The 17,125-nt window shown below is 42.0% G+C and overlaps 1 protein-coding gene across 4 annotated transcripts in view; it reads left to right on the top strand.

Annotated features, from left to right (window-relative positions):
• The first annotated feature begins 509 nt into the window (after window positions 1-509).
• SLC17A5 (solute carrier family 17 member 5) overlaps window positions 510-17,125 on the top strand; it is a 36,450-nt gene continuing 19,834 nt past the window's right edge. The window contains exons 1-3 of one of the 4 annotated variants that reach the window (XM_072142124.1): window positions 510-624; window positions 13,380-13,576; window positions 14,879-15,112. In XM_072142124.1, the coding sequence (XP_071998225.1) occupies window positions 13,439-13,576; window positions 14,879-15,112 (372 nt within the window). In that variant the 5' untranslated portion in view covers window positions 510-624; window positions 13,380-13,438. Of the gene's footprint in view, window positions 625-668; window positions 1,013-1,197; window positions 1,301-11,741; window positions 11,877-13,379; window positions 13,577-14,878; window positions 15,113-17,125 lie in introns of those variants that run through there. The other 3 variants (XM_072142121.1, XM_072142123.1, XM_072142122.1) reach the window with 3 other exon arrangements.

Consider the following 17,125-nt stretch of genomic DNA (forward strand, 5'->3'; position numbering starts at 1 on the left):
CCTGTGCGCTAGCGTCGCGTTATGACGGACGCCTAGCGGTACGCGTGACCGCGGCCTCAAGGATAGATGGCCCTCCCTTCTTCTATTTCCATCCACAATCAGTTTAGGTGTAAATGAATGCATCTAAAAACCTAAACACAGTGGTGTAACAAGACCCCAGTGGGCCCGATGCAAACTTAGAAACAGGGGCCCCCATATACCTAAACCCTCGCTGCCAGCCCCACACCAGCCCCAAATTTCATATATACACTCACAGACATAAGCACACATCCACTACAAATGTACAAAACACAGGAGAGTAACCAGCAGAGACTAGGCCCCCTTAAAAAAATATACACATTTATAAAATCACACCTGTCTACACAGTCATACTTTTATACACATATCCAGTATATGCACAGCACATATACACAGCATCAGCTATCGCCGGCGGCAAGTATATCTTTTACGAGGGCCCGGGCCGCGAATTTGACTGCTGTGGCTCGAGCAACTACCGTCCCGGAGCACGGTCGCACCCCCTGCCTAATCATGAGGTGTCCTTCCAAACTGATCTAAAAACTTTTTTACCCAATTCACTACATCCCCAGAGAGTGCAGCGAGACCAGCACAGCGGTGTCATTACAGGTGAGCGCCTCTAGGGGGCCTACGTGCTAGTCCTCTCTCTACTGATGTGAGGATGCGGTGAGCGCTGTACACACAGCTGTCTGGCCGGTCTCCTCAGGTCAGGAGGCAGAGTGTTGCCGAGCTTTATGAGGAAGTGTCCCGGAAGGAGGGATCAGCAGACACGAGGAGGAGTCTCCGGTGTTTGCAGGCTGCTGACTCAGACATGGTGCTTCCGAGCACGGGACCCGGCTAGCGCAGAGCTGCGGATGTACTCACAGCTGCCGGCCGCTCAGCACCATGAGGACGTGGGACAGTGATAGCGAGGTGGAGGAGGAGGAGGACAGGAGCCCTCTGCTGGGGGAGCAGGATGTGGCCCAGGGCAATATACAGTACCGCATCCCAGATAAAGGTAAGTGTGCGGCTGCGGTGCGTTACCGCTACTCGTCAGGAAAGTGCGGGCTCCGCATTAAATGGGGGTCTCTTGTGCAGAGACGGAGGTGATGGCTGTCAGCTGACTGGGTCACGTGACCGGCAGCCTCCCTCATCGTGATTGGCCGATAACCGTCCTCTTCTACCTCTTTGTGATGTATGTCGGTGGTTGGGACTGAGCTCCTCAGTGCACAGACCGCGGGATTCCTAATGACGGCTTCCTTATCTGTCATGATGTGGTTCTAAATCTAACAGGTTGACTGAACAGGTGAATCCAATTTAATAAACAGGTTTCCCCTCAGGCCACGTTCACACGTTGCATTTTGGTTGTGTTTGTAAATAAATTTCAACAGCTGAGGAGAGGTTATTTGCCTAATTACATTACTGTTAACATGTGTTTACAAAACACATAGTATTAGCATTGTGTTAACAAATGTAAACAGTGATGTAATTAGGCAAGTCATCTCTCAGCTGTTGTAATGAGTTTCAAACGTAATGGAAAAAAACTGGCCAAAACGCAATGTCTGAACACGACCTCAGGGTGCGGTACGTTGCAGTTCAAATTGCATTGGGCTCGGAGTGCGCTCAGATTGCGGGTGTGTAACCCGTTAAATGCCACAGTCAGCGCGACCGCGGCATCTAACATGCCTCTGGGGAATCTTTCCCCCACAATGATTGCTTGTTCATGTCCCATGGTGGAAAAAGTAAAAAAAAAATGTTATTCAATAAAAATTAAAGTAATAAATCAATAAAAATGCCCCATAACATATAAAGAGACATATAACCCAAAAAAAGTCTAAGGCTGCGTTCACATGTTCCGCTAGCGCCGCGTTCATAACGCGACGCTGGTGCACAGGGGGCGGAGTTTGGGGCGATCGCATATGCGTTTCCAGAGAAACGCATGCGATCGGGGTTATTAATGCATGCGTTTCACGGGAAACGCATATGCGATCGGCCCGAGCCCCGCCCACTGTGCGCTAGCGTCGCTTTATGAACGCGACGATAGCTGAACGTGTGAACGCGCCCTCAATCATAACAAAAACCCCACATATATAGTATCACCACGTCCTTCACAACCCGTAGAATAACATTAAATAATTATTGAACCTGTATGATGAACGCCGTTTAAAAAAACTGTTGAAAACCCATCAAAAATTATCATTTTTACCTATTCACTCTTACAAAAAAATGCAATAAAAAGTGATCAAAAAACCATATGTACTCCAGAATGATACTGGTGCAGCAAAGTACAACATGTCCCACAAAAACAAGCCATCAACCAGCTCCGTAGCCAAAAAAGTAACAATGTTATGCCACTTGGAAGACAGCAACGCAAAAATGATAGATTTTTCCCCACATTACAGTTTTATTTGACAAATTTAGTAAAATGGTAGAAAATATATTCGTGTCTGGTATCCCCGTAATCGTATCGACCCATAGAATAAAGATAACATGATTATTAGGCTAAACGGTGAACACGAAAAAAAAAAAATTCAAAAATCCAGCACAGAATTGATGCTTTTCTACTCCTGCCCTCAAAAACGAGTTCCTAAATTTTCAACAATAGGTGATACCAACCCCAAAATGGCAACACTGGAAAAAGCATCTCATCCCGCAAAAAAAAATGCCGTCACATGGCCCCAATAACGAAAAAGCAAAAATTTTATAGCCTACAAAAGGAGGCAACGAGAAAACTAAAATCCTGGCAGCTGCAGGGCGCTCCTTCCCTTCTGGGCCTCGCTGTGCGCCCATAAAACAAGTGACATCCTTATGTGGAGGGTCTCTGTACTTGGGAGAAACTGCTGAACAAATTATATGGTGGGTTTTCTATTTTTATCTTTTGGAAATGTGTAAATTTTGGGGCTAAATGAACGTATAACCGACACAATTTGACCGTTCTAAATTTCACCTCCATTTTGATTCAATTACTATGAAGATCTCAAGGGGTTAACAATCTTCCTAAAAGCTGTTTCTGATAGTTTGAGGGGTGCAGATTTGAAAATGGGTTGGTTATATATGGGGGTTTGCTAAATATGTAAAATTTCATTCAAAACAGTATTTATCCGCAAAAGAGTAAATTCTGATAATACGGAAAATCGCTACTCGATTTGTAAGCCGCGAGACATCAAAATAAATTATCCAGACATTTAAAGGAAACCTACCACTTCTGAAGGTAGGTATGAGATGCAAACACCGGGCACCAGCTCAGGGTGAGCTGGTGCCGGTGCTTAGTCTCGTTAGTGTTAAAACCGCGGTATCGCGGTTTTAACACTTTTTAAACTTTATAGTAGAAACTGCTTCGGCGCTGCTGCGCACGCAGCGCCGAAGCAGTTTCTGCTAGAAAGTTTAAAAAGTGTTAAAACCGCGATACCGCGGTTTTAACACTAACGAGACTAAGCACCGGCACCAGCTCACCCTGAGCTGGTGCCCGGTGTTTGCATCTCATACCTACCTTCAGAAGTGGTAGGTTTCCTTTAACAATGATGAAAATGTAAAGTAGACAAATGGAAAATGTTACTCAACAACTTATTTAGTTGGTAAATCTATCTGCCTGAAAATGTAATGATTTCGAATTTCCAAAAAGTAAAATTTCTCAAACAATTCATAATTTTTTTTCTGTTTTTGGAAAATAAACGCAAAACTTATCAGCCAACATTTACCACTAAAATGAAATACAACATGTGGAAAAAAACTATCTCAGAATCGCTTCCTTAAGGGGTTAAAGACCTGTCTGACTTCACTACTGGGAACATGTGACTTACCCAGCCTTTCTGACCTATCGCTGCCTTTGAAATTTTCCCCGCTCTCAGTGCTAAATCTAGCACTCTGTTTAGTCTGCTGGAAAAGCAGGGTATTCTGATTTGGAAAGGAAATTTTTCCAAAGAAAGAGTTAATAATAATTCCTTTATTTATATAGCGCACACAGATTACGGAGCGCTGCACAGAACTTGCCAAATCAGTCCATATCCCCAATGGGGCTCACAATCTAATCAACCTACCATATGTATTAGTGTGGGAAGACTCGAAGGAAACCCACACAAACATGAAGAGAACATACAAACTCTTTGCAGATGTTGACCCTGGGACTTGAACACAGGTCCCCAGCGCTGCAAGGCTGTAGTGCTAACCACTAAGCCACCATGAGTTAGATCATCCTTTGTGACCAGTGACAGCCAGTGGGTCCATATTGAACTCCTCCCAGGCAGAGAACTGGGGAGGACAGTATTAAAATTTACCTGTCTGATCTCTCCGTTAGGTTCCTGGTCTGTAGAAAGAACCCTGACTGTAGAGATTCCTCTTCCTTTCGTAAACTCCCTTCTATGCAGTCCTGGGTTAAGGTCACGGTCTGTCCCTGGGAATTGTATGGTTGACCATTGCACGAAAGGGCCGTTTGAAGCTGTTTTTTTTTTTCGGACGTCCAAATGATTTCTTAGCCCTGTATCTTCCCTTAACTACTTGAATGAATTCTGGGCCTTTAAGATTAGCTGTTTCCAAGTTTGGAAACTCATGTGCCTTCTGGGCTAAATCTAACATCTCCGGAGTTGTGAGCCACTTAGCTCTCCTAATGTTAGTGACAATATTAAATGACTGCCCCACTAAAAGAACTGAATAGTGTATAAAATGGAATTTGGGCTCTCTGGCGTATTTGAGGTTTCAGCAATGGACAACAAAGCTGGATCAATATCTGGTGCAATGAGCTCTTGTATGTCAGGGATACTGCTATGGTTATGCAGCACCAGGTCATATTCTTTAACTAGCATGGCTCTGAATGCTAGACTAGCAAAATCTCGGACGTCTGAGGATTCTGCTATGGCCCAGCGCTGGTTGAATAATTTATTAGGAGGGGATTTTCCTGCTCGCCCCACTCTGGTCATCTCACTGGGCTTCCCTGTCTCAGAGGACACAGCGGACCTAGTGACTGTCTCTGACTCCCAATCTACTTCTCCAGGGAGTTCTCCATGTATGGTGAGCTCAACACCTCATAGAAATTATAGTTTATGTCGCTGGAACGAGCCGAACTACCAGGAGCTGCAGCTTTATTAATGGTGTTAAACACGGAGGATGTATTTGCACCTCTGTCATTCCAACCAGAGGTGACATAGCTGCAAGTCGCCCTGTCCTTAAGCTCAGACTGGAAGGTGTTTGACACGACCACCTTCTTTCTTCTTTTACGCTTAAGTACTTCTTCCTCTGACGATGAGGAAGAAGTATAAATCTCTCTCAGCCTTTTTTTGCCTGCGGCAAGAGAATGACTGAAGCTGCCTGGTAGCACACGGCATCGTAGAAAATTCTGAGGTACAGCATGTGCACGCTCATGAAACACCACGTGACCTCCACGGCTACGGAACATCTTGGTACCCACTTTGCAGTGCGCCAATGGAATTACAGGAGGCAACCACTGGCACCCATTAGCTGTTTCTGGATGGCTGCCTCCCGAAGAACAAATAAGATTCTCTGGTCTGATGAGACAAAGATTGGACCCTTGGGTGTTAATTTTATTATGTAAATATAATTCATACTGAATGTATTGCCTATAAAAATGTAGCCTGTTTGGGGGGGGGAGGGGTTGTCATGTTAGTGCAAAATGTTCTCTTATGCAAGCAGGTTTCAGTATGTAAACAACCAAAGTCAAATAAAATATGTTCCAAAAAGTAGGACTATGTAAGTTTCTATCCTACTTCAGCCATAATAAGCAGAAATAAAGACACCACTAGAATGAACAGTATGTATGCAGTCAGTCTGCTCCGGAAGATTTTGCTGATCACAGGAATTGGAGCAGGTAGCAAAATCCTGGTCTTCATGACCCTAAATGAACATGGCTACCAACAAAGTACAACCCGTGTCATGCATTCTGCTCACCCCTTTGGTAGGGTCTGTGCGTATGTATGCCAGAAAGGAGCTGTTGCATATTACATAGAATTTACAGATTTTTGTTTCTGGTCTAAAAGATGATAAATGTGGTAAAATACCATATATCTGTCTTTCGATTCTTTCACTTGTATGTATCACACAGATCTCGCAGATAACTATTTAAAAGTATTTCGGTACACTGTATACATTGTATATTATTACATACTATGGGGTATATGTCACACATAGCGATAGAATGCATTTAAAACTCAGTTCAAGTGTCTTGGAGCTGGCCATGCTCCGATCGCATGGAAACACTTGCATTTAGACATTTTAGCATTTAGTTGTGCAAAACACTGGGTGCTGGCTACTGATCACGTTTGGTTCCATGGAAACGCATATGCGGTAAAGCCAAGGCCAGCCCCAAAGGGCACTTGTGTTGCGCTTGTGACCGCACTTTAAATGTGCTTTTTTTTGTGCTATTTATTTCTATGTCTAGGAGATAATTCCTCCGTATACAATGGTGCACATTAAGGGGGTTATGCAAGTTTATTGGCATTTATCTACATGAAAAGGGATAACTATCTCATTGGAGGACCCAACCCCTAGAACCTCCACCAATGGTAAGAAGGGGATCCTACTCTCACTAATTGATGGAGCAGCGGGATGTACATTCGTCCTGCTTCTCCATTCTATATCTATGAATGGGTGTGCCGAACTATTTCCCATAGGTATTGAATGGGGTGACAGGACCCTTTTTTTTGACTTCGATCATTGATAACAATAAAACCTTAACCCCTTCGGGACTCTATTTTGGCCTTTAGGACACGGCCTCATTTTTCAAATCGGTCCTGTGTCACTATAAGTGGTTATAGCTTTGGAACGCTATGAGATATCCAGGGGATTTTGAGATTGTTCTCTCGTGACACAATGTGCTTCAAATTAGTTTTAAAATCTGGATTATGGGAAAGTGACATTTTAGGGGCTTATATTTTTATGTTTGTATTTTTTATTCTAATGTGTAAACTTTAGTGTTTTTCACTTTTTATTTTTTTTACTTCTACGAACTTGAACTTGACTCTGCTCTGATCTCTGGCTCAAGTCCAATACACTGCTCCACAATACTTATTCTTTGTAGAACAGTGTAAACTGTCTGTCTGAGCATGCAGATGCAGTTTACAGTCAGACCCGGACGGGGTCTGACTGTCAAGAACATCGGACAACCCCAAAATGGTAACACTGGAAAAAGCATCTCATCCCGCAGAAAAAATGGCATCACATGGCCACAAAAGGGACCAATGAGGAACCAATGAGGAAACTAAAATCCTGGCAGCTGCAGGGCGCTCCTTCCTTTCTGTGTCTCACTGTGCCCCCATAAAACAAACAATTACATGTGGGGGTCTCTGTACTCGGGAGAAATTATAGAACAAATTGTATGGTGGGTTTTCTGTTTTTATCTTTTGGAAATGTGTAAATTTTAGGGCTAAATGAACGTATAACTGACAAAATTTGACCGTTCTAAATTTCACCTCCATTTTAATTGAATTACTATGAAGATCTTAAGGGGTTAACGATCTTCCTAAAAGCTGTTTCTGATAGTTTGAAAGGTGCAGATTTGAAAATGGGTTGGTTATGTAGGGGGTTTTGATGCTAAATATGTAAAATTTCCTTCAAAACTGTATTTATCCCCAAAATAGTCAATTCTGAAAATCCGGAAAAGCGATATTCAATTTGTAAGCCGCGTGACGTCAAAATAAATTATCCAGACATTTCAAAAATTATGAAAATGTAAAGTAGACAAATGGGAAATGTTATTCTGCAAGTTATTTAGGTGGTAAATCTATCTACGTGAAAACGCAATGATTTTCGAAAACGGCAAACTTTTCAAAAAAATCATAAGAAAAAATTAAGTTTTGCATTTATTTACAAAAAAAATCAGCCAAAATTTACCACTAAAATGAAGTACAACATGTGGGGAAAAAACATTTCAGAATCGTTAAGATAAGTAATAGTGTTATAACCATATAAAGCGACGCAAGTCAGAATCCAAAAAAATCGGGCTGAGCCTTAACCTACAAAATGGCTGCATCCTTAAGGGGTATGTAAACAATACAAAACACGTGATCCTCTTTCCTGATGACAAGTTTTTCGGTTTAAGTATGTATGTCTTCGGGAGAAACTCCTCCCCAATGCAATACATGAGGTGCTATGCTTGAATTGTGCAGTGTGTGAGAAACGGGCAATAGCATTTAGGTGTCTGGATGGATATTGTAATCCTATTGCAAGGATTAGGGTTCGTCAGGGGCGAAACTAATGGGGGGGGGGGGCTGCAGGTGCGGTTGCAACCAGGCACAAGATAATTCGGGGGCCCATATTATCACCTTCCCATATGAGAAAACCATACATTATAGTCAAGGGGAGAGGGGCTGGCAAAGGCTTTGCACTGGGACCCATCAGCTTCAAGTTTCCCCACTGTGTAAGCCCCTCTGAACCTTTATTCATCGCCCGTGAGACATAACAGGATCAGAGTTTGCAGAAGGGTAGCAATACTCCTCACAAATTTTGAGGAGTATTTTTAGTTGAGGAGGAGTAAAATTTTCAGTACTATCTACGGTGTTTCATAGACTTCTATTTGTACAAGAAATTGTTACACCCCTTGTTTTCTGTGCTTAAATAGCCAAATGAGACAATTCTAGCCATTTTAAATAGTACATTAAATAAGGGGCACGCCCTTTTGTTTCCGTCTCCTCAGAAATTTCAACCTACAGGGTGTACTATGACTGACGAACCCGGCTGATGGACAGGGCTGGATTATCATTGGAGCTGCTACCCCATGATTCTTCCTGTTGAGGAGGTCCCTGGATGGAAGCTACAATGATAATCCAAATTTCTCCTCTTACAGTGATATTGATGTCCTCAGGACGCCTATACAATTTGAGAGCTGTGACAGAGCAGGGTGCAATAAGTTGCTGATTAAACTGTTGTGTCTGCATTTTGTGATAAATATGTGGGGTTTTGGTTGTAGATTGGTAACTCTGCCTCTAAAACTTTCACCATCGCTGGTCTAGGGTAAGGATCTTTAACCCTCTGCTACTGTAAGAGGAGAAGAGACAAACTTTGTATCGGGTTCTCCTATTTATACAATATGTTTACAGATGCTATTTACAGACAGGTCTGTAGAAAATCTTTGTTCCCGTGTAATAAGAACATCCACTTTCTCCATTTTCCTATGTTCAGGTATTACACATGCATAATCACGTCTGGCCTCTGGAAGGGAATTATTTCCTGCAGCTCACATCACTAGTTTTCTTTGTCATCAGCAAATACAATGAAGTACCCTGTAGTTTCTCATAATCTTTCCCTTTCTTCCATTTAGCACAATGCCTTAAAGGAAACCTGCCATTTAAATTAACCTACCCAAAATAAATATACCATAAAAAATTATCATGAAAAATAGATCAAGCAAATAATATCTTTATTAATAGAAAAATACACCACAAAACATGCTTAAAAACCTTTAAAAATTGTGAACAAAGTCACAAATGAATGACATCCTCAGGAAAGTGTTCGACACATGATAATGTGCACTGTTCCCGGAACTCCAGCTCCCCCTACTGGCCACAATATAGTATACAACAATGTACAGAAATAAATATTATAAATGGTGAGCCAATCAAATCTTTTGACAAGTCCATACAAATGCAGAATAACAACAAAAAGCGGTGAAACACAATAATGGATGGACACACAATTCAAGTATCAGCACAAAACCAGGTACAAATAAGAAAGTTGTATACCTAAATGGTCAGGCCATGAGAGCGGGGTGCTGGGGATAGATGCCCCATGCGTATCGCTACCTCGTGGTAGCTTCCTCATTTGTGACTTTGTTCACCATTTTTAAAGGTTTCTAAGCATGTTTTGTGGTGTATTTTTCTATTAATAAAGATGTTATTTGCCTCTGTTCTTTTTGTGGCTTTTCATTTAGTAAATAGGGCCCTATGGGAACCTGTCACTAGCTAAAAGGTTCCTTTTAAGAATAAAAGCAAACATGAATCCTGTGGATCAGATGATGATTATTTATGTAAATGTGGTCTGCTGACACAATCGATGAGGCCACAGGCATTATCCGCCTCCTGGCTATGCTGCACACTAGCTTTACAATTTTCTTTTCTTTCTATTTGATGAAGGACTTTGAAAGGAAAAAAAGTATTGAGACTCTAGTGTTGTTTTCATGTCACTGATGACCCATAATAATTACATTTTTCCTATCAGCAAAGCTTGGAAATGAGTGAAAGGATGTCATTGTTAAACTGTGGCATTGCAAATTAGAACATGAAAAGTTAGTGCATTGACTGGAGGCGTAGAAGGGAAAAAAGCTGCGATTCCTGGCCATACAAGCTATGATAAATGCAACACAATGTAAACACAATGTTAACAGCTATGTAATCAGACAAATCTCCTCTTCTCAGCTGTTCTGATGAGTTACTGCCAAATGTGAACGCACCCTGAAACCTTTCCAGAAGACCACCTCTCTGAGACTAAAAACGGCCCAAAAATGACCTAAAAACGCCACATGTGTCTTCACCCTTAGGGGGCGTTCACACGTTGCGTTTTGGTCGCGTTTTCATTGCGTTTGAAACGCATATACAACAGCTGATGAGATGTGATTTGTCTAATTACATTACCGTTTACGTTTGTAAAAGCAATGTTAACGCATGCGTTAACATCACGTTTACGATGCGTTTTGTAAACTGAAATGTTAACAGTGATGTAATTAGGCAAATCGCCTCTCCTCAGCTGTTGTATATGCGTTTCAAACGCAATGAAAATGCAGGTCAAAACGCAACGTGTGAACGCGCCCTAAGGGTGAAGACACACGTGGCGTTTTTAGGTCATTTTTGGGCCGTTTTTAGTAGAGCGTTTTTTTAGATCGAAAAAAAAGCATGCGTTTTTGAGCAGTTTGAATTAAGATAATTGGTCAAACCTGTCAAAAACGGCCTAAAAACGTGTGTCTTCACCCTTAGGATTTATGGGGATGTAATGGAAATAATTTTTGGCTAAAATAAGGTTGTCAGTTAGTTAGAACCTGTCAATGGATGTACCGTATTTGTGAAAATCTGGTGACAGGTTCCCTTTTAACTGACATGCCTGTATTTAAAGGAAACCTACCACCACAAATCTACCTATAAAGGTAGATTGGGTGGTAGGTGCATCAATGGGACGTGAGGATAGACCTTTTAAGGGCTAATCCTCACGTCCCCTCACTTTTTTGGTAACTTTTATTCCATATATATTTAAATTTACTTATGTGGCTACCGGGGCGTGGAGTAGCCGCATATGAGATTACACGAGGCGGCTACTCCACGCCCCGGTACCCACTTTACCCCTCCTACTCACCCATCTTCGGCGCGCAGCTCCGCGTAGCTGCGCGCCCTCGTCCGTTGACCCTGCCGTCTGCGCATGCACAGAAGAGCAGGCCCGCGCCTGCGCGGTCACTGCTCCGAAACAGGCGCGGGCCTGCTCTTCTGCGCATGCGCAGACGGCAGGGTCTCCGGACGAGGGCGCGCAGCTACGCGGAGCTGCGCGCCGAAGATGGGTGAGTAGGAGGGGTAAAGTGGGTACCGGGGCGTGGAGTAGCCGCCTCATGTAATCTCATATGCGGCTACTCCACGCCCCGGTAGCCACATAAGTAAATTTAAATATATATGGAATAAAAGTTACCAAAAAAGTGAGGGGACGTGAGGATTAGCCCTTAAAAGGGCTATCCTCACGTCCCATTGATGCACCTACCACCCAATCTACCTTTATAGGTAGATTTGTGGTGGTAGGTGCCCTTTAATTATCCCTCATGAAAAACCAGATCTGCAAGCTCCTACTTCAATTAGCGATATCCAGCCCATCACTAAGTAGAAACAAGGGAAGTGAGTTCTTTGAAATACTCATGGGAGAAGACGTGTGCTTGTGTACATCGTATGTGTGTAAGGACTAGGAAAGTAAGTCAAAATGTATCTTCTAGATCATGCAGAAAAAAACGTAGGCTGCAACCCATGGCTCTACTGCAGTGTAAATAGGGGTTACCTGGGAATTAAGAGCAAATGTGACCAAAAAAAATTGTCTGATATTTTTTTGTACTTGTATATCGAGTGATATTTATTTTTCATAGCCTAGAGCCATGCAGTAATTTCTCAAATTAGATTTTGATTATGTAGATGACCTGTGTCTTATGGAAATATAATGTATAATATAATATAGTGTATATTTTACGTGACTTTCTTGTCTTGATTTTATATGTATTTGGGTCCAGTCAGGTCAGTTTTTTACAGTTAGGCCGCAGTCACGGGTTCCGCTAGCGCACAGGGGGCGGGGCTCGGGCCAATCGCATATGCGTTTCCCAGGAAACACAAGCGATTGATAACCCAATCGCATGCGTCTCTCTGTTATGAACGCGACACTAGCGGACCGTGTGAGCGCCCTTATTTTGAACCATAGCCAGGGGTGGTCGCACTTACTTAACATGTACAAATCTTTGGCCGCGGTCACCCGTGCCACTAGTGTTTTGGGCTTATAACATGGAAGCGCATGCAATTGTTTAAATGCAAGACACGGGGGTGGGGGGCTGGTTAACAATGTAATGTTACGATATATGCACATATATGACCTTGACATTTAAGGTGCAATCACAAGTCTCGTTTAACGATGCGTTTAAAAACGCACTGCAACAGTTAAAGAGATATTTGCCTTATTAAACAGCTGTTAAAATGTGTTTACAAAACGCAACCGTTAACGCATTATAGACACATATGTTAACAGTGTGTTAACACAATGTTAACATGTGTGAACGCAAGCATTAACAGCTGTTTAATTAGGAAAATCTCTCTTCAGCTGTTGCAATGCCTTTTTTACTGTGAATGTGACTGCACCCTTAGGTTAAAAAAACGCTACTTACCTAGAACACACAATTTCCTAAGGGTGATGCCACTCGTGGTGTCTATAAGCTCAATTCAGGCACTCAGCGTTTTGCATGTACACATTGTGAAACACTGGGTGCTGGTTACTGTTCGCATGCAATTGCATGCACTGTAAACACAATGCAAACGACACTTGTGAACACACTCTGAAAGAGGGAATTGACGAAAGGACATTTGATACCCTGGTGCTGGTAGCTTGCTGGGCACAGGTTCCCTTTAAGGTCACTTTGTTCGGCGGATAAGTGATAAATGCTCTTGGCTGGTATATTGTATAAGATGCTCTGGTTGTCTAGAGCAGATAAGAACCTATAGCAAGTCTATCAGGGTCCGCTGAGTCCTTGTCATGCCTTTTAGCTTTTATACTCTGTCAGTTACATCCGTCTTTCCACCGCGCTTTGCACACACAATCAACCTGCTGAGTAAATAGAATAATAAAAGTCAATAGTATCCGATGCGGAAGACCTGCTGCACTGTCTGCCTTTCTTCTCCATGAAGGTGTCTCTCTCACGATGTCTCTTTGTGTTTCAGTGCCTGCGTGTTGTTCTGCTCGCTACAATCTGGCAGTATTGGCATTATTTGGTTTCTTCATGTTGTACGCGCTACGTGTCAATTTAAGTGTAGCACTGGTGGACATGGTAAATTCAACATCGAGTCAACAAGTTAACAGCAGTGCCAGTGTGTGTCCAGATCATTCAGCTTCACCCCAGGTGCCTAGAAATACCACGGTAAGGAAATGTATACTTTGTGTGATAACATAAGAAAATGGTAACACTAATAATGGTTGGCAAGCCTCTCATTGCTAAGAACCCTACTGAAACAAACAGCAGCATACACTCTGCTGCTCTATAGCCTCAACGTGATTCTTCACAAATATTCCCTATAGTATTTTGGTGGAGCACAGCAATATTTTTTGCTAAACAACCAGTATTATTCTACATTTTTAGCTCAGACTTTATTCCTTAGGGTGATGCCACACATGGCGTTTTTGGTCCATTTTTAAACATCCCTTCATCATTCAGTCCGTTTTTGGCTGTTTACCATTCATTTGGCTGCTTACAACCTGTTTATCTATTAAGATAATTGGGAAAAACGGACCAAAAATGCCATGTGTGGCATCACCCTTAACAAGTAGCAGCACACTATTATTGTCTCTGAGACTCCCAGGGCTGCCAGTGCAAACTGCAATATACACTGCAGTAGTGTTGTAGTATATTGTAAAAGTGTTTGGACCTAAAATAATTGAGAAAATCTGAATCGCCACTTTTTCTTCATTTCATAAAACATAAAAATGTTAATAGAAAGTGATAAAAATGTTGTACACTCTCCAAATGGTAGAAATGAGAACATCCCACAAAAAAAATACAGCTTTATCCAATAAAGTAAGTTTTGACACTTGTACTGTCTTTGGAATTTTTTTTCCAGCTTTCCAGGACATTGCATGAAATATAAAATATTGTCACAAGGAATAATAATTATATCTCACAGATAATAATCCCTCATACAGTTTCTATAATAAAAAGTTATGGATGTTTGACGTGAAAAAGGGCCAGGTATTTAAGGGGTTAAGCCACAAGCGTTCAGGGAACATCAGAGCAGCTAAATTTATGTTTTAGGGTGCAGTCACATTTTCACAGCTGACTACACTTCCAGCATTGTAACATTTGAAAACACATGCGTCCTGACGCAATCGGCATGCCACGGGTGAACGCACCCTGGGGAATAGAGGTGGACAGCACTAGGCTATCCTAGGCAGTCCCATATAAATCCACCCCACCTAAAATACCTGTGCGCGTTTTGATTCTATTTCTAAACAAATCCGTATTCATAATCGCTCCCTAAGAGCTCATTCAGACAGCCGTCTGTGGGGATGTATATGCGGTCGCAATGGTAGCACGGTGCCACACATGTAGTCACAAGTCCTGTTGTCCAGAGTTGGTTAGATTTCTTTTTGTTACTTCCAGTGTAATATTGATTTGTATAAATTAGAAGAGACTGATATTTACTTTTTGTTTTTTAACTTTTAAAAGGGCAAGAAGTATGACTGGGATGCAGATACCCAAGGTTGGATACTTTGTTCGTTTTTCTTTGGATACATCCTCACTCAAATCCCTGGTGGACACATAGCTGGCAGATTTGGTGGCAAACTGCTACTAGGATTTGGCATTCTAGGCACTGCAATATTCACTTTACTAACACCTTTGGCTGCGGATTTGGGAGCTGGGTATCTTATAGCTGTCAGAGCATTGGAAGGATTCGGAGAGGTAAGTCTATGAAGACTTAAAGCATGCATTGTGTGTAAATGAGGAGTCCTAAAATAACTTCTAGATGGACTTATTAATATGGCTTTTACTGCAAGTGTTACGGACAGTAATAAAGAACAATTCTATGGATGGAAGTAGCTTGTCACTATGATTTCCTTCAAATACTAGTCCACCTTCACCAGTATTCACACTAGATTGCTATGTAGAGGGAATTCGTATACACGTAGCGTAATACGTTCTAACCATCCAAAGATTGATTATTAAAATGTACTCGTAAACGCATAGTAAAAATGTGCATATCAAAATAATGACATCAGTATCCCATGCCCTGGGCACACGATAATGGTGTCCTCATATGGATTTGATATGCACATTTTTACTTTGTGTCTGGGTTGTGTTTGGAATACTATTTGAAGGAAATCGTACTGACAAGAAAAAAAATTACGAATTTGGACTTCCGGTCAGATAAACTCTTTTTTTTTTTATAGTTATATAATTTACAGACTTTCCATGAGTAAGATTGTTCCAAAGTACTGGCCCACAACTAGAACTACTGAACTGACTTGAGTTCTGTCCAGTGATTATTCTCTCACAAATGCAGGGAGCAGGTTTGTCTGCGCAACAGGCTTGATTCTCCGTTTTCTCAGAGCTTGAGGTTAAGACTAGCTAGTTTTTTCACATTGAGCCCCAGATCCTTGATGTACTTGCTGATTACAATGTAGAAACTCTGCAACAGTTCTGCTGTTTGAGGTGTAGAATCGAAAACCCATGCTTTAAAAAACGCCATGTGTGGTATCACCCTTAGGGTGCTGTCACACGGTCCGTTTTTGGACTGCTTTTAAATGTACTGAAACTCATGCGTTTTTGTATGTTTACCATGCGTTTGGCTGGTTTGAATCCATTTTTTTCCTTCATTTCTGGAAGTGTAAGCCACTGTATAACTGATACCAACCAAAAGCATGGTAAACATACAAAAATGCATGCGTTTTCAGTGCATTTAACAATGTTTTAAGAAAGCACCGTGAGACAGCATCCTTGGTATTACATTGGAGTGTTTTTCAACTGAAGCTATTTTGGCCAATAGACACTTACAGATTGGTTTTCCTCTCCCGGACTTCAGTGATTTTTCACTGATGCCTAAGGGTGAAGACACACGTGGCGGTTTTGGGACGTTTTTAGTTTTCAGATCGTAAAAAACGCATGTGCTAAAAAACCGCATGCGTTTTCTGAAAACCGCATGCGTTTTTTAAGATCTGAAAACGCTCTTAGTAAAAACGACCCAAAAACGGCCTAAAAACGCCACGTGTGTCTTCACCCTAAGGGTGATGCCACACATGGCGTTTTGAAACCATTTTTGGTCAGTTTATAAGCAATTTGTTAAAAAAACGTATCAGTTTTTTAAAAAATGAAAACTCATCTGTTTTTGACAGGTTTTCCGAATTTGCACAATACAAAAACGGATGCTTTTTAAAAAACGCATGCGTTGAACGCATGCGTTTTTTAACGGACTGCTTAAAAACGGACCAAAAACGGTTTCAAAACACCATGTGTGGCATCGCCCTTTGAACCCGTTTTTGGTCCGTTTTTAAGCCGTCTCCAAAAACGCATGCCCTAAAAAAAGTATGCATTTTTTGAAAACACATCCCTTTTTTGACCAGTTTTAATTAAGATCATTGGTCGAACCTGTCAAAAACGGATGCGTTTTCAAAAAACCCATAGTTTTTCGACGCGTTCAAACGTGTGGCATCACCCTCACTCAACCATTCTTTTCAATGGGCTTTTTCACACTTCAGTTTTTTTCAGTTGTCAGTTTAGAACCTGTTCAGTTTATTTACACTTCTCCACTGTTGTCAGTGAACACAAAACGAAGGCCGGCGCCACACAGGGCGCTTTGTCTGCGCTTGCAAACGCAGACAAAGTCGCGCCCACCGGGCGCAAAACACCGGCAGCTCGTTCCCGATCGCAGGCGTTTCCATAGAAACGCCGATGCGATCAAGCCATGGCCCGCCCCGG

This window comes from Engystomops pustulosus, chromosome 3 (assembly GCF_040894005.1).
Source record: "Engystomops pustulosus chromosome 3, aEngPut4.maternal, whole genome shotgun sequence".
Lineage (NCBI taxonomy): Eukaryota > Metazoa > Chordata > Amphibia > Anura > Leptodactylidae > Engystomops > Engystomops pustulosus.